The sequence below is a fragment of the Tasmannia lanceolata genome, unplaced genomic scaffold, assembly GCF_043159265.1.
Source record: "Tasmannia lanceolata isolate RefF3 unplaced genomic scaffold, GAP_Taslan_0.1 ptg000025l, whole genome shotgun sequence".
NCBI classification, from domain to species: Eukaryota; Viridiplantae; Streptophyta; class Magnoliopsida; order Canellales; family Winteraceae; genus Tasmannia; species Tasmannia lanceolata.
Window position 1 is genome coordinate 11,792,418 of NW_027518702.1, and position 20,383 is coordinate 11,812,800.

At 38.2% G+C, this 20,383-nt stretch overlaps 3 protein-coding genes across 3 annotated transcripts; 1 reads left to right on the forward strand and 2 right to left on the reverse strand.

Annotated features, from left to right (window-relative positions):
• Nucleotides 1–4,406: 4,406 nt before the first annotated feature.
• Nucleotides 4,407–8,351, forward strand: LOC143858131 (receptor kinase-like protein Xa21). Its single transcript, XM_077368766.1, has 2 exons — nt 4,407–7,133; nt 7,780–8,351. Exons 1-2 carry the CDS (start codon nt 4,430–4,432, stop codon nt 8,148–8,150), a joined length of 3,075 nt encoding a protein of 1,024 aa, XP_077224881.1. The 5' UTR covers nt 4,407–4,429; the 3' UTR covers nt 8,151–8,351.
• A 6,765-nt stretch (nt 8,352–15,116) lies between these two features.
• LOC143857944 (uncharacterized) lies at nt 15,117–17,621 on the reverse strand. Its single transcript, XM_077368495.1, has 2 exons — nt 16,947–17,621; nt 15,117–15,575 (listed from the first exon to the last, which is right to left on the reverse strand). The coding sequence occupies exons 1-2, from the start codon at nt 17,074–17,076 to the stop codon at nt 15,199–15,201; spliced, it is 507 nt and encodes a 168-aa protein (XP_077224610.1). The 5' UTR covers nt 17,077–17,621; the 3' UTR covers nt 15,117–15,198.
• A 4-nt stretch (nt 17,622–17,625) lies between these two features.
• On the reverse strand, nt 17,626–19,823 carry LOC143857943 (uncharacterized). The gene has a single exon (XM_077368494.1). It carries the CDS (start codon nt 19,754–19,756, stop codon nt 18,860–18,862), a length of 897 nt encoding a protein of 298 aa, XP_077224609.1. The 5' UTR covers nt 19,757–19,823; the 3' UTR covers nt 17,626–18,859.
• Nucleotides 19,824–20,383: the final 560 nt, after the last annotated feature.

Genomic DNA, 20,383 nt, shown 5'->3' on the forward strand with positions numbered 1-20,383 from the left:
GGGAGCTTCGGAGATACACGGCCAAATGGCACGTATAGAGCTCCATCAAAAACCAAATGTAATACCAAAATAAGAACCCTTTATATATATGAGTGTGTACTAGGGTGTGTACTAGGATCATCCTAACCCTGCCATTTCTGGAGGGAAAATGGGTAGAAATATGGACACACAGTGTCTGTCCATTTTTCCCTCTACCATTGATTGGGTTATGATGATCCTATTGATCTGATTTTTGGTACACACCCTATTCATGGAAGGGCCTTCCAAATGAATGCTTTGGATCCCCCAAAAAATGTGGCCCCGCCTATGGTTACTAAGCTCTGCTCAGATAAGCTTATTGGAGCAGCTGCTCACAAACCATTTCCTCTCTCTCTCTCTCTCTCTCTCTCTCTCTCTCTCTCTATATATATATATATATATATAATAAACTGGGAGGAAAAGCCTCGGCTTTTTTGAATTTTCTGAAAAATCTGTGGAATTACCGCCTCACTTTTTTGACTTTTTTTAACAAAAGGCACCCATTCAACCCACATATTTTCAATCCTACCCCCTCCTTTATGCTTTTTAACAAAGGCACCCATCAACCCACATATTTTCAATCCTACGCCCTCCTTTATGCTTTTTAACAAAGGCACCCATTAGAGCCACATATTTTCAATCCTACCCCCCTCTTTTGTTAAAAAACATTAGAAAATATTTTTAGAAAATATAAAAAGCATATATTTTTAGAAAAAGTATATGACACTTTATTTATTTATTTTTAGCTTCTTTTTTACTTATTTTTGAACTAACGTTTTTCTTTTGTATCATAAACTTTTTTTTGCCACGTCGTGCATATTTTTATTTTTTTTACACAAAAATTAATTAGAAAATGTTGTATCATATACTTTTTTTTCGCCGTATCGTGCATCTTTTTCTTTACACAAAAAGTAATTAGAAAACTCTTTCTTTTGCATTTTTTTCATTACTTGGTATGTGGTTATGCATACTTTTTTGCTTATTGTTTCTTCATATTTTTAACTAATTTTTTTTTTTTGTTATCATAGTCTTTTTATCGGCCATGTCGTGCATCGCAAGTCGAGTATATATTTTTAGAAAAAGTATATGATACTTTTTTGATTTATTTTTAACTACTTTTTTACTTATTTTTTCTACATATTTTTTAACTAACGTTTTTTTTGTATCATATAGTTTTTTTTGGCCGTGTCGTGCATATTTTTAATTTTTTTTACACAAAATTTAATTAGAAAATTTTGTATCATATACTTTTTTTTCGCCGTATCGTGCATCTTTTTTTTTTACACAAAAAAGTAATTACAAAACTCTTTCTTTTGCATTTTTTCCATTACTTGGTACGTGGTTATGCATATTTTTTTTCTTATTGTTTCTACATATTTTTAACTAATTGTTTTTTGGTATCATAGTCCTTCTTTTGGCTGTGTCGTGCATCACACGTCAGGTGTTACTAGTATATATATATAGGAGAAGAGAAAAGGAAAGGATTTTTTGAATTATTTGAAAATTCTATGAGAATTACACATCACTTTTTTTTTTTTAACAAAGGCACCCATTCAACCCACATATTTTCAATCCTACCCCCTCTTTTATGCTTTTTAACAAAGGCACCCATTAAAGCCACATAATTTCAATCCTACTCCCCTCTTTTATACTTTTTTAATAAAAAATCTATAGGGTGATCTTAACTATCCTATTTAAGAGGAACAACATATTATGGAAACCTCTATCGATTGGAGGGCTAGGATCAGCCTATGTAAATGATTTTTGGGGCACAACCTATTTATGTTGTCTTCCATCACATGGATGCTTTGGATCAACCTATGATGTGGTCCGTATAGTTCTTTGTCGGCCCGTGCATCGCACGGGGTTTTTTACTAGTATATATATATATATATATCTTTCTAATATAATAAAGAGGGAGGGGGGTTTACTGTTCATTGCCCATGTGTCAGCCCTCCCCTTCCTCCATTCACATTTTTTTGACTTTTTTAAGACAAAGGTACCCATTCAACTCACATATTTGCACTACTACGCCCTCCTTTATGCTTTTTCACAAAGGCACCCATGAGGGCCACATAATTACAATCCTACCCCCCTCCTTTTTGCTTTTAGCAAAGGCACCAATTAAAGCCACATAATTTCGATCCTACCCCCCTCTATGCTTTTTTAAAAAAAAATTCTATAGGGTGATCTTAACCATCAGATTTAAGAGGAGCAGCATATTATGGAAACCTCTATAGATTGGAGGGCTAGGATCAGCCTATAGAAATGATTTTTGGGGCACAGCCTATTCATGTTGTGTTCCATCACATGGATGCTTTGGATCAACCTATGCTATGGTCCGTACAGTTCTTTGTCGGCCCGTGCATCGCACGAAGTTTTTTACTAGTATATATTCTATCTTCTAATATAATAAGGAGAGAGGAGGGTTTACTGTTCACTCCCCATGTGACAGCCCTCCCCTTCCTCCAGTCACATTTTTTTGACTTTTTATAGACAAAGGCACCCATTCAACCCACATATTTAAAATACTACCCCATCCTTTATGCTTTTTCACAAAGGCACCCATTAGGGCCACATAATTACAATCCTACTCCCCTACTTTATGCTTTTTAGCAAAGGCACCCATTAGTGCCACATAATTTCGATCCTACCCCCCTCTATGCCTTTTTAATAAAAAAAATCTATAGGGTGATCTTAACCATTAGATTTAAGAGGAGCAGCATATTATGGAAACCTCTATAGATTAGAGGGCTAGGATCAGCCTATAGAAATGATTTTTGGGGCACAGCCTATTGATGTTGTGTTCCATCACATGGACGGTTTGGATCAACCTATGCTGTGGTCCGTACAGTTCTTTGTCGGCCCGTGCATCGGACGAATTTTTTTACTAGTATATATATATATATATAGCAGAAGAGAAAATGAGAGAATTATTTGAATTTCTCCCAAAATTCTATGAGAATTACACATCACTTTTTTTGTCTTTTTTAACAAAGGCACCCATTCAACCCACATATTTTCAATCCTACCCCCTCCTTTATGCTTTTTAACAAAGGCACTCATTAAAGCCACATAATTTCAATCCTACCCCCTTTTTTTAACAAAGGCACCCATTAAAGCCACAAAATCAACATAGTGACGTTTTAGCTTTGCAAAATTACGGATTGGGAGCATATGTTACATAATACTATGAATTTTTGTGAACATATTACATGATCCTATGGATTTTTGTACGCCTATCAAAATATTGACGAATTCCGGACACCTTAAGAGGAACAACATATTATGGAAACCTCTATAGATTGGAGGGCTAGGATCAGCCTATGGAAATGATTTTACGGGCACGACCTATTTCTGTTGTGTTCCATCACATGGACGGTTTGGATCAACCGATGATGTGGTCCGTACAGTTCTTTGTCGGCCCGTGCATCGCACGGGATTTTTTACTAGTATATATATCAAAACACACTTATTCTCCCTTAAGCCTTCACTATTGAAGCTTCTCTCTAACTTTTCCCTTGAAGTATTTAAGCTTACAATCTCTATACTCCATACTTATAGACTCAAGCGACACCTAAAATAGAAAATACATTAACAATATAATTGTCGTTCCCATGAGTCATCTAGGCATCCTAAGCAACTACATAGGAACTCACCATTTGACTCTTTGATAATCTAGCTAGACATAAAGACTCTAGGAAACACAAAAGATTCTTTATATTTTCCACACACCTAATCTTGCAAACTGCATAGACTTTTCACAAAACCATACAAATATTAATTTTGATTTACAACTTCCAACAATAACCCAATAGGGCCTTACATAAATGTCATTTCCATCCACAAGGATTTATATCCTGAGCTTTTCTGTGTAGACGCATCTATTCTTCTACAATGCAATGATGATGGTGCGGTAAAGTATAGGATTTCTCTAATGGAGTTAAAATCAGAGTATCTTGATTGCTTTTTTCAATTGTTTCTTTTCTAAGATATATCAGGGTGGAAACCTCTAATAGTGAAATAAAATCGAAGTTTATTTTGATTGCTTTTTTTAGTTGTTTCTTGGCTAAAGTATGTTCAGGGTGGAACATATGGCACACCGACCATGCATTAATTAATTAGAGTTTGGTAATTAGTCATTACGATCAGAATTCCTAACTCTCTCTCTCTCTCTCTCTCTCTCTCTCTCTCTCTCTCTCGACATAAAATCAAAGTCTATTTTGATTGCTTTTTTTCAATTGTTTCTTTTCTAAAGTATATTCAGGGTGGTACATGTGACACATGGAACATACATAAAATCAAAGTCCATGACCAGATAGGCATAGATTATAAATGCATGATCAGGGTTAGAAGGTTATGTATCTCTACTTAGCTCTTAGGTTTCTGGTTTTTCTAATTCTCTAATCCCATGGGGTTGGCCCAAATGAGCTCTCTTTATAGAGTTTTCTGCTCATTTTTTCTCCTCGTCACATTTTCCATCAACACCAACTTCTTCTTAACATCGGAATCAGCGACCACCACATCATTACTAGCAAATGAGAGTGATCGTCTTGCTCTTCTATCCTTCAAGAATCAAATACAAGCAGGTCCACTATCTATCTTGATGTCATGGAATGATTCTCTTCATTTCTGCAACTGGTATGGAGTTAAATGCGATCGCCAAAATCATTGGGTCACCTCGTTGGAGCTTGTAGGTCTGAATTTGGCAGGACCCATGTCTCCCTCCATAGCAAATCTCACTTTCCTCATGAAACTTAACCTCCGAAACAACCATTTGCATGGAGAAATTCCCCAAGAAATCGGCCGTCTGACCCGGCTGCATACTCTCAATTTGAGTATGAATTCATTCCAAGGTGAGATTCCAATTAACTTGACCTATTGCACTAGACTCAAGACCATAGACTTAAATCACAATAAGCTTGTTGGAAAAATTCCCGGCGACATTCTTACCTCTTTTTCGAAGCTCCAGATATTGTATCTAGGGCATAACAATCTCACTGGAAGCATCCCACCTTCGATTCGAAACCTTTCATCGCTCACCGATCTTTATTTATCCTACAACTTTTTGGAGGGAGAAATTCCAAATGAGTTAGGCCGAATTGCTGGCTTAGAATTCTTTCAAATCAGTAGGAATAGATTGTCTGGTATGATTCCTCCTGCCATTTACAATATGTCGTCGTTACTACTTCTCGAGGTAATTGGGAACCAATTGTATGGAGACCTTCCACCTGACATGGGTCTCACTCTCTCTGGCCTTCAATTTCTTTATGTTGGAGAGAACCAATTTACAGGGCCCATACTTTCATTATCCAATGCTTCTACACTCATAGAACTCTATTTTTTCGAGAATAATTTTGGTGGGTCGGTGCCTTCGGATCTTAGCAAATTACAGGATCTTCGTGATTTAAATTTAGGCCGAAATCAACTCGGAACAGATGATAGTGATGACTTGAGTTTTCTTACATCTTTGACAAACTGTAGTAATCTAGAGTCCTTAAATCTAGTGTTCAATCAACTCAAAGGTGTATTGCCCAGCTCCTTAGCTAACCTCTCGATCGAGTTATCGCAACTATTTTTAGGAGGAAATCATATATTTGGAAGAATCCCTAGAGGTATCGAGAATCTTATCAACTTAAATGTACTGGGTATGCATAAGAACTTGTTCAGTGGTACAATCCCTTTAGGAATTGGAAAACTTAACAAGTTAGAGGGATTGGACTTGTCAGGAAATAGACTTTCTGGGCAAATTCCATCTTCCATTGGCAATCTCACTCAATTGAATGAGCTCTTTTTATCCGAAAATCATTTACAAGGAAATATCCCTTCCACCCTTGGAAATTTTCAATATCTCGAAGTATTTGATGTTTCCAAGAACAACCTTAGTGGTTCCATACCCACACAAGTTCTTAGCATTTCCTCCCTATCAAATTCCCTCAACTTATCCCACAATTCTTTCACCGGACCTCTACGCTTCGAAATAGAGTTGAAATTGCTTCAGAGATTAGATGTTTCCGATAACGTTTTGACAGGAGAGATTCCATCGATGCTAGGTAATTTTCTTAGTTTGGAAGAGCTTTTTATGGGTGGTAACTTCTTTCAAGGAAGCATTCCTCAATCAATGAGAAATTTAGAAGGTATCATGAATCTAGATCTTTCACGCAATAACTTGTCTGGGCAGATCCCAAAATATTTCGAGAAGTTTACTAAGCTACACTACCTAAATCTATCTTTTAATGATCTGGAGGGTGAAGTACCGAAAGAAGGGATATTTGGAAATACAAGTGCAATTTCAATTCTCGAAAACAACAAGCTCTGTGGAGGTATCCAGAAATTGAATTTGCCCGTCTGCCCCAACCAAGCTACTAAGAAACATAGAAGATCTCTTACACTCAGGGTAATACTTCCAGTGACCAGTGCAGTTGTGTGTTTAATTTTAATCATTTGTTCTTTTGTGGCTCTTTATTGGATAAAAAAGTCCAGGAAGAGAACTTTTCCTACTACTTTCATGGGGGATCATCACTTAAAAGTTTCTTATGCTGAGCTCCTTAGTGCAACTGATGGTTTCTCTTCTACCAATTTGATTGGGTCGGGAGGTTTTGGTTCTGTGTATAAAGGGACTCTAGACCACAACAAAACAACTGTTGCAGTGAAAGTAATCGACCTTCAACGAGACGGAGCTTCCCAGAGTTTTATGGCAGAATGCAAAGCCATGAAAAACATCCGGCATCGCAATCTTGTTAAGATTATTACTACTTGCTCAAGCATCGATTTTAAAGGCAATGATTTTAAGGCTCTAGTTTTCAACTACATGCCTAATGGAAGTCTTGAAATGTGGTTGCATCCTAACGGAGGAGGGAGGCATTTGACACTCATTGAAAGGGTAAGCATAGCCATTGATGTGGCTTCGGCATTGGATTATCTTCACCACCATTGTCAACCACCAATAGTTCATCATGATCTAAAACCGAATAATGTTCTTATTGACGAAGACATGAATGCCCATGTGGGTGATTTCGGGTTAGCATCATTACTCACGGAAGCCTCTAATAATTTCTCCAGAAATCAAAATAGCTCAGCAGGGATGAAGGGGTCTATTGGATATCTTGCTCCAGGTAATACCTTAATCAATTCTCTTATTCATGAAATGTCATATAATGTTTTTGTTAGTTCTGAATTTTCTAAATACCATGATATTTATTAGCGTAAATCTTTATACATCCATAACACACATTTACCACTTCTCAAATACAATGCATTAATATCTTCTCTAGTGAATTGATAAAATTTTACTTAATATAATTCATTTGCCCATTAAGATTTGCAATTGATATTTGTGTTGATCCAAATTCATGTGAAACTTAGTGGTGCAGAATTAATAACTCGTTCTTTCCTTTGTCTATCAAAATCAAATTTCTATTCTCCTCTCTTTTTTTTAATAAAAGTCTCCTTATTGTGAAACAACCAATTACTCAAAAAGCTTAAGCTTTAGAGTTGGTGTTACTTAATCATTCATACTTCAACACTCCCCCTCACATGCGGCCCCTCCTTTTTGGGTTGACTGTACAAGTAGATTTTTAACATCATGGAGTTGTTGGATTTTGAAACCAGGACCTGCCGAGAGGCAGTAGCTCTGATAACATGTGAAACAACCAATTACTTCAATAGCTTAAGCTGTTAGAGTTGGTGTTATTTAATCATTTATACTTTAACACTTATTTTACTAATGTTCTATCAAAAATGTGAGTTTACAAATGGCAGAGTACGGAATGGGCAGCAAGGCTTCTATATATGGAGACATGTACAGTTATGGGATCCTTCTGTTGGAGATGATCACAGGAAAGAGACCTACTGATGACATGTTTCATGAAAATCTAAGTCTTCACCAATTTGCAAAGATGGCGCTACCCAAACGAGTGACGGATATTACAGATGCCCAACTACTATTAGGAGAAATTGAAGCTATTGGCGAGGACACAAATCATAACAATATGAGAAGTAGACTGCATGAGTGCTTGGTTTCTCTGGTCAGAATTGGTGTATCGTGTTCTGAAAACTTTCCAAAAGAAAGAATGGAGATGAGGAATGTTTTGGTTGCACTGAATGAGATCAAAGGCTTATTACCAGGATAGACAAAACGTACAAGGCCCAATTCTTAGTTATAGATTCTTCTTACCTCGGTATAAATACAGATATCTCATGGCAAGGAAGATTTGTGTTGGAATAAAATATCATATCATATGTATTCACTATAATGTCATAAATCTTATGGCAAGGAAGATTTGTATTAGAATATGTAAATCTAAATATCATATCTTGAATAGTAGAAACCATCTTAGTCCAATGCTGAATACCCATTACTACTAGTCCACAACGTCTTGATACAAACTCTTAGTGTACTTCTAAAAATGCTACTGATATTCAGTGTTGAAGAAAACAATAAAAAACAAGAAGCAAAAACGAAAAACTGACAAACCACAAATGTGGATAATCTCGTCCTTCCACATGGTAGCAACATGGGAACTATGAGATCATCTTTGAGGGAAATCCACTATCCTTGAAGGGACACCGGGGTTGCCGAGATCTTCCTCGAGGAATTTTCTCCATCCTCGACGGTACACCGGGGTTACTGAGATCTTCCCCGAAGGACTTTTACCAGGGTTATCATGCCCTGACTCCGATACCGCTTGTCAGGACCCAGGTAGTACCCTTAAAAGTTAGCCTTCAAATGGGGGTGCCCAATCCCTTATAAGCCCATCGACATCCATTCACTTTTTTGATGTGGGATCTATTGCTTTTGCGTGTAATCCCCAACAATAAGTATATTTAATTATAGGTCCATTTTTATTTTCATATTGTTTAATTTTCTTTAAACACATCCTTTATCATTTATTTTACTCCTTATCATCTGTGCTACACATTCTTTAGAGATTCATTTACATACTCATCTCTGTCCGTCGAACACTAAGCTTGACTCATTGGGCATCCCATTCTCGGAAGGTGGAACTGGAACCGGGTATTTCATTGTTGAATTTCAAGGGGTCGTTGGGTACTTAACCTGAGCTAGAAATATAAAAAGTGCTCTATATAAAACTAGTCAAAATTAAGCTTGTCGGACTGCCTGGAATCCAGCGGTATGGGAATTCCTGGCGGTTATTTTTCCTTTGGCTGGCATTTATAAACTTGGTAGAGACCTCTTTCCTTGTAGGGCATAAAACTAGTTAAAATTAAGCAAGGTTTAAATTTTTAAACCATTGGTTAATCCCTAATTCGTTGCTTATTATCAGACTCCATATTCATTTCCTGTTGCGAGGGCACATTACACAAACTTATTCAAATGGAGGGTTAAGATCATCCTGCGGAGATGATTTCTAGAGAGCAGCCTATATAAGGACCCGGCAAATGAACAGTGGATGATCCAACCATGTTGGTCCCATGTTGGTATTTTGGTAGGAAATTTCGCAAAAAGCCATTTAATAGGTTCTCAGCTTAAAAGGTGTGCAACAAAATGGCTTTTTGCAAATTGCCTAGCAAATCCCTTTGAAAAAAATAGTGCCCCCATCCATGACACTAATAGTTAAACCTTGTGATCACAGTTTTCATGCAACTTGCAAGGAGGGTATTGGTACAAAGCAGAAGGATGTTAGAGGCATCCATCCTACCTAACTGCTACTTTGATCCAACCTGTGTCCAAACAGGTAACGGGACGAAGGGTGGAGGAAAATGTCGAAATGGTTGCTGAAGTCGCCACTTTTAACCACTCTCATTAATGTTACATTCATAACAATGTATCCAGTAGAGTTCTCTTATGGTAACTAAGTATCTTATGATTTTAAATTGATTGTTGTTGATATTTTATGTTGAAAAAGTAATTGTAATAAGAATAACAGGAATAAAGTTTGGAAATCTGATATTTGTACACTAGTTAATCACGTCATTCCTCATTGGCTGGTGCAATAGAGTGCAACTGGGAACTCGGATTGGGTAAGGCCAAGTCTAGACCAACCTAATCCCACCCAACCCAAGACTTGGGTCAAGGACGCAGGTTAACCCTGACCTAACCTGCCTCTGAATCTCAAACCATCTGACCCTAAGGGTGCATTTGGTACGCTGGGATAGGGAATCAGAATCGGCATCCGATTCCTTTCCCACGTATTCCAGCATTTGGGTGTCACGAGTGGGCAGTGTGAGAAAGATTGAGTGGAATTTCTAGCGGAATGTTAAAGTGGAAAACGAAACCAGCGCAAGAGGTGATATTCTTTACTCTCTCTCTCTCTCTCTCTCTCTCTCTCTCTCTCCCACTTGAAAGTCTATCAATTTCTCTCTCACCAAGCCCTAAATCTTTTTTTTTCTCTATCTCTGATGATCAAATGGGTCTCGTGTTGCTTTTTCATGATAATTTTATATAAGAATGTGTTACGTGCCTAATTGGCGGTAACGGAAATAAACAAAGAGAAAATAGAAAGAGAAGGGAAGGGAGGTTGATTCGAGGCAACCAAACCTCCTAGTGGTTCAAATCGAGAGGAATCATGACTCTCCTACAAAGTTTCCTTTGCTGTAGAATTCTTTTCTTCTTCATTCCATTGAAATACAAACTTAAATAGTTTTACATCACTACCCCACTAACCCACTTACATAATACATAGGAAATAACTAACATCCACAACCTTAAACCCATAACCACATAATTAATAACCACAATCTAACTAACTCCGCTGACATTCACATATCATTCCTCCCCCCTTAGAAACGACCTTGCCCTCAAGGTCGAATTATTGAATTAAACACTTTAATCCACCGGGGTCCCATATCGTAATTGTCGCAATCTCTTGAACTCGACATTCAAAATTTGTTGGGATCAAAATTGAAACCCAAATTGAAACGATGAAACGACCAAATGGGTCAGCAAAATCAAGATGGTCATTGACAATGCGTTCAACTGAATCACTTTCTTCACCATCAATTCTCGTATTTTTCTTCACTAAAAGATCAAGATTGTCACGATTGAACTTTTCATCTTCACGGATTTCTTTGATTGCCTTGCTGATTTTCTCCAAGCCCTTCGCAAATCGTCGATGATCTTCCATCATTTTCAAAACCAATGCCTTGATGATCTCCTGCAGATCTTCACATATGGACTTCCAAAACTCCGAAGGCGCAGCCATGTCGCAAGATCGACGGCTCTGATATCAATTTGTTACGTGTTAATCGGACATAACGCAAATAAACAAAAGAGAAAATAGAAAAGAGGGGGAGAGAGGTTGATTCGAGGCAACCGGACCTCCTAATGGCTCAAATTGAGAGGAACCATGACTCTCCTAGAACAAAGTTTCCTTTGTGTTGTAAATTTCTTCTCCTTTCCCCATTTCATTGAAATACAACTAATTAAATACAAACACAAAGGTAGTTACACATGAACTACCCATTTTCCCACTTAAAAGACATAAAAGCAACAACCAACACCCACTACCCTAAAACCCATAAACCATAACTAAATAAAAATTACAGCTATAACTAAATAAAAACTACATCATAATCCACCCCACATATATCATAAGAAATGCACATAACATTTCTTTCCCCTTAAAACAACCTTGTCCTCAAGGTTGAATTTGTTGGAGAAAATCTTTATTCCACCGGAATCCCAAATCTTAATGGTCACGATCAATTTAACCTCGCCTTCAAAATTTACTGCAATCAAACTGAAATATGATCTTTCATGACACTGCATTGAAATAATGAAATGATTGAATATCCGGAAAAAATCATTAAGATTCTTGGCAAAACATTCGACAAAGCTATCTTCGTCACCATCAAATCTCGAACTCTACACGGACAATAGCTTGCTCAAGATTCAACTTTTGATATTCTTTTCGATTTTTTATTTGTAGGAGAGTTAAGGTTCCTCTCGATTTGAACTGCTAGGAGGTCCGGTTGCCTCGAATCAACCTCCCTTCCCTTCTCTTTCTATTTTCTCTTTGTTTATTTCCGTTACGGCCAATTAGGCACGTAACAAAATTGGTATCAGAGCCGTCGATCTACCTTCGGTCCATACCATACCTAACAAATTAAAAAATGTTAGGTACCCTACCGATACACCAAAAGCTTCAAAGCTGATGGAACACGTTAGGCAAGGCCCTTTAAACCTGTCCCATACCAGGCTGGGTCCCACCCAGTCCCATACATAGGTGGGCCCCCACTCAGGACCGTAACATACCACCACGCTTCCAAATCCGCCGTCCTCGGTGGCCCACTCTGTGACGGCTTTCACTCTGGCCTTTCCAGGTAGCCCTTTTCACAGGTCGCCCCTTCCGTGACTCGAACACGGGACGTGGAACCTGGCTCTGATACCAAATGTTAGGTACCTTACCGATACGCTAAAAGCTCCAGAGCTGATGGAACACGTTAGGCAAGGCCCTTTAAACCTGTCCCATACCAGGCTAGGTCCCACCCAATCCGATACATAAGTGGGCCCCCACTAAGGACAGTAACATAATGGAGGTGGAAATAGGCTAGATTTGGTCAATGTTCATGTTTCTCTCCGGGCTTCTAAGACATGAAAAAAATGAAAAACCTGGTAGACATGTCAATAGACTCAACACCAATTCCCAATTCTATTGCTTACCCAAACGCTAGAATATGAAATAGCATTCTGGTGAATTGAAATAGGAATAGAATTTAATATCAATACCTATTCCTGATTTCTATAACCCAAATGCACCCACCTTGCCAAAAAAATGTGTTGTAGAATGATGGGGCTCGTGGTGTTAAAAAAAAAAATCAACCATAGAAAAAAGTTTCAGCACAAATTTCCATGGAAAGAAAACGAATGACAAAACATGAGGTCCACCATTTTACACTCATGCATAGCATTAGAGACCCACCATTTTACACCATGTTTTGATATGGAAGATCCCACCATCTCTACCAAAACTCACCTATGCACATGGTGGGACCTACCATTTTTACACCCTTGAGAGGGCCCACCATCTCCACCAAATCCATGCATAGTGCGAGGCCCACACCATTTTGCACCATGTTTTGATAGGGTAGCTCCCACCAACTTCACTCAAATTTTCATTCAATCTTCTGAAAATAATGAGATCCAAACTCTAATCTTGATATTAGGGTTTATTAGAAACATAATTCTAACAAATTACCTACTGGATCTCTTGTAACTTTCAAATTACATAGAGCTCTTTTGAGAATTCTTGGGAATTATGGGAGCTTTGCCCATAAACCTCAATTTCATCACTACACCTCTTTGGAATTTGAATAATTACACTTGAAAGTGAAAAACTAATCTAATTTAACTAGAATTTGGAAAGAAACCTAGAGAATTAGGGCTTGAAACCCTAATCCCCTAAGTTTCCCCCTAATTCTAGTTATCCTATGTGTAATTCAAAAAGAAAATTATAAAAACCTGTTTGTGATGACCTTTGAGGTAAAAGAAAAACTCCAGCGAAAACTTTGGCAAAGTAATTGGTGACGCTCCGATTCCCCAATCAATCATTCCAGCCAATTCGATGGAGAATTCAAATGAGGGGATCGGACAAGGCCTTTAAAACCTTGATCTCCCTCTGAAATCTCTCCTGTGAATTTTCCGGTCGGATTCCGACGAGTTCGGGCAAGTGCTTAAAAGGTTCAAAGAACCGAATCTAAAAGTCTTAAGGTTCAAATTTAAGTCCAATCAAAAGACCAATTAAGAGTCCCCTTAATGAATAAAACTTGGGCCTATTTATAGGCACCAATGAGAGGGAAAACTCCCGCACAAATTTCAAAAGTGGTGACAGATCTGTTTTTCGTACGATTGGGATTTCGTACACTTTGGGAGCATACGAATGCAAATTTCGTACAAGACAAATTTCATCAAACTTCTGGAATTTCATACATATCTAGTAGGTACGAAATTATTTTCACACATAATTAAATGTACGAAAACATTTTCATGAATATTTCTAAAATTTCCTATTTTTTTACACAAGAAAAGAATAATTGGAACCAACCCTATTCATATATTATTTAGAGGGTCTTGTAATTTATGATCATTTTCGTCCAAATTAACCATAGTCATATCATTTCTAGGGGTGTCAACAGATCCACCTATGTCACAATCACAATCCATTCAAAATTCTTATTGGTCGGATCAGATTCGGATTGTTCTTCGGATCCTACTTTCCACGTCACGATCATGATCCATTTTAATTCGGACCGTCCATCGGAGTATCCTATTATGTCCCACTAAGCTATGTACACAATTAATTTTTTTAAAAAGAGTTAGAATGCGAGTCCACTCTTAGTGTGTCTATATGCATTTTCTTCAAATAAATTAAAATTTTATTTATGTTTAATATGTGAGTAAAATAATACTTGAAAACAATAAAATTAATCTAAATTACATACACGAATATAATGTATAATTATTATCAAAGAATATGATGTATAACTATTATCAAAGAATATGATGTATAATAGTAACATTCACTAATAACAAAATGATGAACTAATAGTATGTTCATGACAACAAATATGTTCGATAGACTAGCATAATGAAAGCATAATGGTGGTGCTGTGATTTTGAGGTGATTATGGAGGGGCAGCCAAGTATTAGAAGAGGGGGTGGAAGTGGCGTATGGGGGGAGGTGGTGGAGGGGATCGGTAGCCAGAGGAGGAGCTCGAAATTTCTTCTCCTCTTCTCTCTTTTCTTGAAATCTCATAGCAAAAGAAAAAAAAAAAACCTAAAACACGAGAGGCGAGAAGTCGCTTTTGAGTCATGAAATCACACTCCACTTTACTAATTAGAGGCTTTGACAAAAATACCCTTCAAAGAATTATTAACATTATGAAAATTTGGAGGGTATTTTGGTAAAACAGTTCGGAACGTGACTATCCAATGGATATCTGCTGCAGCAGATATCCAATCCGAAAATTTTCGGTTCCCACATTTGATGATGCAAAATAAGCCATGGATCCTATTGATATGTTTAGATCATGTTCATTAACGTCCGGATTCGGAGGATCCATCGGACTGTCTGGATCCATTGACGCCCCTAATCATTTCCTTCTAATTCGTGGAAAGAGAAAAAATTCCCAAATAATTGGAACCATAATCATATCATTCAAATATTATTTAGAGCACCTCCTTAAACTGACATGTTTGATATTCTTGAGAAATTTCTACTACTTGCAACCATGTCGACAGGGCACTTCATTTACCTTAGCACCGCCATACCCACCTCCACCGTTTTCAGCGGCATACCCGTCACTGCCATGCCCATTTCCATTGATTCCACTGCCAGGCTCACCTGCACCGCCTTGCCCGCTTTTATCAGGGTCTGAAAGCATACCGCTTCCACTGCCATACCCGCCTCCACCGCTTCCACCGCCATACCCACCACTCCCATACCCGCTTCCATTGATTCCACTGCCATACCCACATCCACCGCCTTGCCCGCTTTTATGAGGGTCAGAAAGCATACCGCCTCCAGCGCCTCCAGCGCCATACCCGCTTCCAGTGCCATACCCACCTCCACCACCTCCAACGCTTCTATGAGGGTCTGAAAGCATACCACACGAATAAAATTGATGCTACTTATAGTAATGTCTTTTTATTTGGAAATCCGGTTGGTTATTTAAATAATAATATAATAAAGGAAAGACCAAGACAATCAGGATATGCGAAATGCCTTTTGCGATGGACGCTAGCAAATCCCTAAAGACAATAATATAGTGTTTTCTTTTTAGGAATGCTAGACTGAATGGAGCCCTTGCAAAGATCAAGTGAAAGGGCTCCCTCATTGGCTGGACATCACCCTCAAAGGCGTAATAGGAAAAGAGGAAGGTGACGTCCATCATTAGTAACGACAGCAAAGTTCCTTTCACTTGATTTTTGCAAGGGCTCCCTTCAAATTTCAGACACTATGCTCATTTGACATTATTCATGCCAGAAATACACTCTTTGATCACCAAATATTTATGAAACATAACAGTGTGAGAGCTTAAAAAGGTATTTTACTTAATAGCTACAAAGAAAATTTTCTAAAGGATTCATTTAGCCGACTCCAACTAGTTTGGGACAAAGGCCCAACTAGGTTGGGACAAAGGCTTCGTTGAGTTGAGTTGAGTTCAGTTGAGCTACAAAGAAATTTATGTCTATATAGTATTTAATACTGCTTTGGTGGGGTGGTTTGGATTCCCGAAATCAGATTTACTACTTGCATCCTCTTGTGATTTCGATGGAATCAGAATACCTCCTTTTCGGTGGTAAACATGTGCACCATAAATTCCTTCATCAATTTTGCCGCTGGCTCAATTCCTCATTTTCCTTTTATTTGAACAAGCCCAGGAAAAAGTGGGGAATTGAAATAGGATGTCGATTTTAATCCAGTAAATCCAAATGCATCCATAGGCTACTTTTGGATTTTTGGAATCATGAATCAAAAGTGGCATCCTATTCCGATTCCTATTTTGATCCCATCATAAATAGAATGGAAAAAATTAAAATAAAAACTTTAATTCAAAAAATTCCAATATAATTTTCATTCTGACCTAAGCAGAACTTGAATACCACTTCTTGGGATGGGAAAAAGATTCCGAAAATTTTTCCCTTTCAATTCCGAGTCCCCTTTGTACCATTTTCTTCCCCTGATTTCGTTCATTATTTTGAACCAAATGGCAGACTCTGGCGGAATCAGAATAGAATACTTACTCAAGCGCCTAATGTCTACAATCCAAATACGCTGATATAGAGAAATGAAAATTGTAGTTTTGTGACTAAATTTGTACGAGATAAATTATATTCGGAGTTTTAAAGTAATAATTATTCTATAGCTACTAAGTAAATTATGTCTATAAGGTATTCAATATTGACTTTAGTAAATCAATAAGGTATTTACTATAAAGTAATGAAGGTTGTATCACAAACTCACAATCATCCTTATTTATTTTGTCTTCGTTATTGTCCGAAGATACTCCACCTTCCCCTACATCCAAGCCATGTCCGTCGCCAACTGAATGCACAAGAAAAATATTGATATTATAGGGGATTGTAGTCATCATAAAGTCTTTTATTTAAAAATTTAGTGAGGGATTTAACTAATAAAGTATAAGAAAATGGCACGCACTATGCAGGTTAATGCTAAAAATATATTTTTTATGACTAAAGTTTTATGACATAAAAGAGCCAGAGCACAACTTATTTAATAGCTACAAACAAATCTGCTATCCATAAGGTATTTAATATTTTTTTGGTATACCTTTAGGCCAATGTTTGGCCCCCATGAAAAAATATTGCATGGAATATTTGTGAATATTTGTGAGGTCAATTGTGGGTGAAGGGAGGGAAATGGAAAGACTTTAGAGGGTGAGAGTGAGAAGAGCATGAAAAAGTCCTAAATAGATAGAAAACAAACTAAAAAATTCTAAATAAGTATTTTTTACTTGGTGTTTGGGATTGTGTTTGTCATTTAAAAGAAAACTCCGCCACCCCAGAGGGTGCCCTTTCTCTCATGGAAAAATGCTTCCAAAGAACAACGTCTCGCCAAAGCCCTACCAACCCCTTTCAGAAAGAGAGAATTCGAGAGAGAGAGAGAGAGAGAGAGAGAGAGAGAGAGAGAGAGAGAGAGAGAGAGAGAGATGGCAGAAGTGTAAGCATCGTGGAATGTTATGGTCCTATGTGGGGGCTGCCTAGGTATGAGACTGGGTGGGACTCAGCCTGGTATGGGACAGGTTTAAGGGGCCTAGCCTAATGTGTTCCATTAGCTCTATTATTACTCTAGAACTTTTGGCGTGTATTGGTTAGGTACCTAACTCTCTCTCTCTCTCTCTCTCTCTCTCTCTCTCTCTCTCTCTCTCTCTCTCTCATTTTTTTTTCCTAGTAGCCCTTCCACAGGTCACCACTTCTGTGGAAGCCCACTCTAGCTTTTTACCAGCTAGCCCTTTTTAGGTAGTCCTCTCCACAGGTTGCTCTTCCGTAAGTCAAACACATGATGTGGTTTTTGCTCTGATACAAAATGTAAACTTCCTAACTAATAAGCCAAAAGCTCCAGAGCTGATGGAATGCGTTATGCTAGGCCCTTTAAAATTGTCTCATACAAGGCTGGGTCCCATCTAGTCCCATACCTAGGCGGGTCCCAGTCAGGACCATAACAAAGATGGATAATCAAACTATTTAAATCAATCGAATTAGGAAAGCAATAAAACACATGTAATACAAAGATAGACAAGTGCTGCTTCCTCTCAATTTCTTTTTTATGGAGGTTAGAGAAACGAAAGTCATAGAGATGGGAAGAAAAGTAAAGAGAGAACAATGTCCCAAAAACTCACGACCCTGTGGTTCGAGAAATCCCCATGAGATGAGCATGAAAGCAGGAAAGAGGGCACCGAAAACAAGAAAAGCTTTAAGAGACATTTCAAGCCCACAAGTGATTAGCGAGGGATGACAGGAAATACCCCTATTTAAAAGAGACGGAGAGAGAATCCTAACGAATCCATCAAGTTTCAATGTTGTTACACATAATAAAACCTCATACACCCAACACAAAACAACATAAACGCAATCAAACAATGGCAAAGAAAGGCCATATGGGCAAAATCCAACGCCCTTATCCCCCAAAAGATGTGAATGCCGCTCTTAGGTACTGGCATTCTGAGACGACATTGACATTTTAAACGTATTCATAATATTACTACTATCCAAATGTACTAAACATTGAGACAATGTGGTTGCACCACATAGAATTCATGGCTTAGATGTAGAGTGTGGTGTAGTTGGAAGGGAAGGCAAGGTGGGCAAATGGAGTTCAAGCAATTTGGGCACTTCAACCTTCGGAAGAGTTGGAATTTATGGCAATTGGGGCACTTCGACCTTAGAAAGAGTTGGAATTTCAGGCAATTTGGGCACTTCGTCCTTAGGAATAGTTGGAATTTCGGGCAATTGGGGCACTTCGACCTTCGGAAGAGTTGGAATTTCGGGCAATTTGGGCACTTCGTCCTTAGGAAGAGTTGGAATTTCGGGCAATTTGGGCACTTTGTCCTTAGGAAGAGTTGGAATTTCGGGCAATTGGGGCACTTTGACCTTAGGAAGAGTTGGAATTTCAGGCAATTTGGGCACTTCGTCCTTAGGAATAGTTGGAATTTCGGGCAATTTGGGCACTTCGTCCTTTGGAATAGTTGGAATTTCGGGCAATTTGGGCACTTCGTCCTTAGGAATAGTTGGAATTTCGGGCAATTGGGGCACTTCTAGCTTAGGAAGAGTTGGAATTTCGGGTAATTTGGGCACTTCATCTTTAGGAAGAGTTGGAATTTCGGGCAATTTGGGCACATCGTCCTTGGGAAGAGTTGGAATTTCGGGCAGTTGGGGCACTTCGTCCTTAGGAATAGTTGGAATTTCGGGCAATTTGGGCACTTCGTCCTTAGGAATAGTTGGAATTTCGGGCAATTTGGGCACTTCGTCCTTAGGAATAGTTGGAATTTCGGGCAATTGGGGCACTTCTACCTTAGGAAGAGTTGGAATTTCGGGCAATTGGGGCACTTCTATCTTAGGAAGAGTAGGGATTTCTGGAAAATGGGTCTCAGGGAATTTGGGCACTTCAAATTTAGGAAGCGAAGGGATGTCCGGCATCGCGGGCTTAGGAAGTTCAGGAATGTCCAGAAGATAGCGAGCAGCGAAACTTACTTCGCTGCTGAACAGTGAGAGAGTGACGAGCAAAAGTAAGAGAAAGGAAGGGTGAGACGACATGTTTAAATGATAACAAGGCTTTAAGAGAGCTTGATCAAAGGAACTGAGCTACTACTATGAGGAGAAATTGCAAGTTGTTTTGAATAGAAGAGAAAACACTGGTCGGGTTTTATAGAGGGGGAATTGTTGAAGGATCTTGGGATTTAATCATGGTTGTTGATTAATTGTTTAGTTGTTGGAGAAAATATAGTGATTGGTGACTTGTCTTGTTTGTTCACCTTCTGACCTATCTGTATTATAATAGATATGGGCTTCTAACATGCATAATTTGAGATGAATATAAAGAAATGAAGACGGGCCATGAAATATAGACAGAATTATTTTTCTTAAAGCAGTTTTGCCAAATTAGAAGACAAACGTGGGATGCATTTTGGATTTGTTGAAATCTTAAAGGGATCTTATGCAAAAGATATCTACTTTTGCTTGTTTTGGCAATGAAACTTCTACAGGGTCCACAATTGCGGAGCACCTGTAGGTGTGATCTATTGGTTTTTATCGATTTCACTTAAAATGTTTTATAATTTTTTTATGGGTAAGCTGGGTTCATGGGGACTCCTACTAGTAGATTAAATAAAGAAAGATGATACAATTGCAGGAGCACGAAACAAGAAACAAGACCACTGTCCA

What these genes read in the sequence shown, in the direction of transcription:
- LOC143857944 (XM_077368495.1), bottom strand. Translation starts at nt 17,076, where the DNA reads ATGATGACTACAATCCCCTATAATATCAATATTTTTCTTGTGCATTCA. An exon ending in CAAAATAAATAAGGATGATT is followed by an intron (nt 15,576 to 16,946) that starts GTGAGTTTGTGA and finishes GTATGCTTTCAG; the next exon opens with ACCCTCATAGAAGCGTTGGA.
- LOC143858131 (XM_077368766.1), top strand. Translation starts at nt 4,430, where the DNA reads ATGGGGTTGGCCCAAATGAGCTCTCTTTATAGAGTTTTCTGCTCATTT. An exon ending in TATTGGATATCTTGCTCCAG is followed by an intron (nt 7,134 to 7,779) that starts GTAATACCTTAA and finishes TACAAATGGCAG; the next exon opens with AGTACGGAATGGGCAGCAAG.
- LOC143857943 (XM_077368494.1), bottom strand. Translation starts at nt 19,756, where the DNA reads ATGTCGTCTCACCCTTCCTTTCTCTTACTTTTGCTCGTCACTCTCTCA.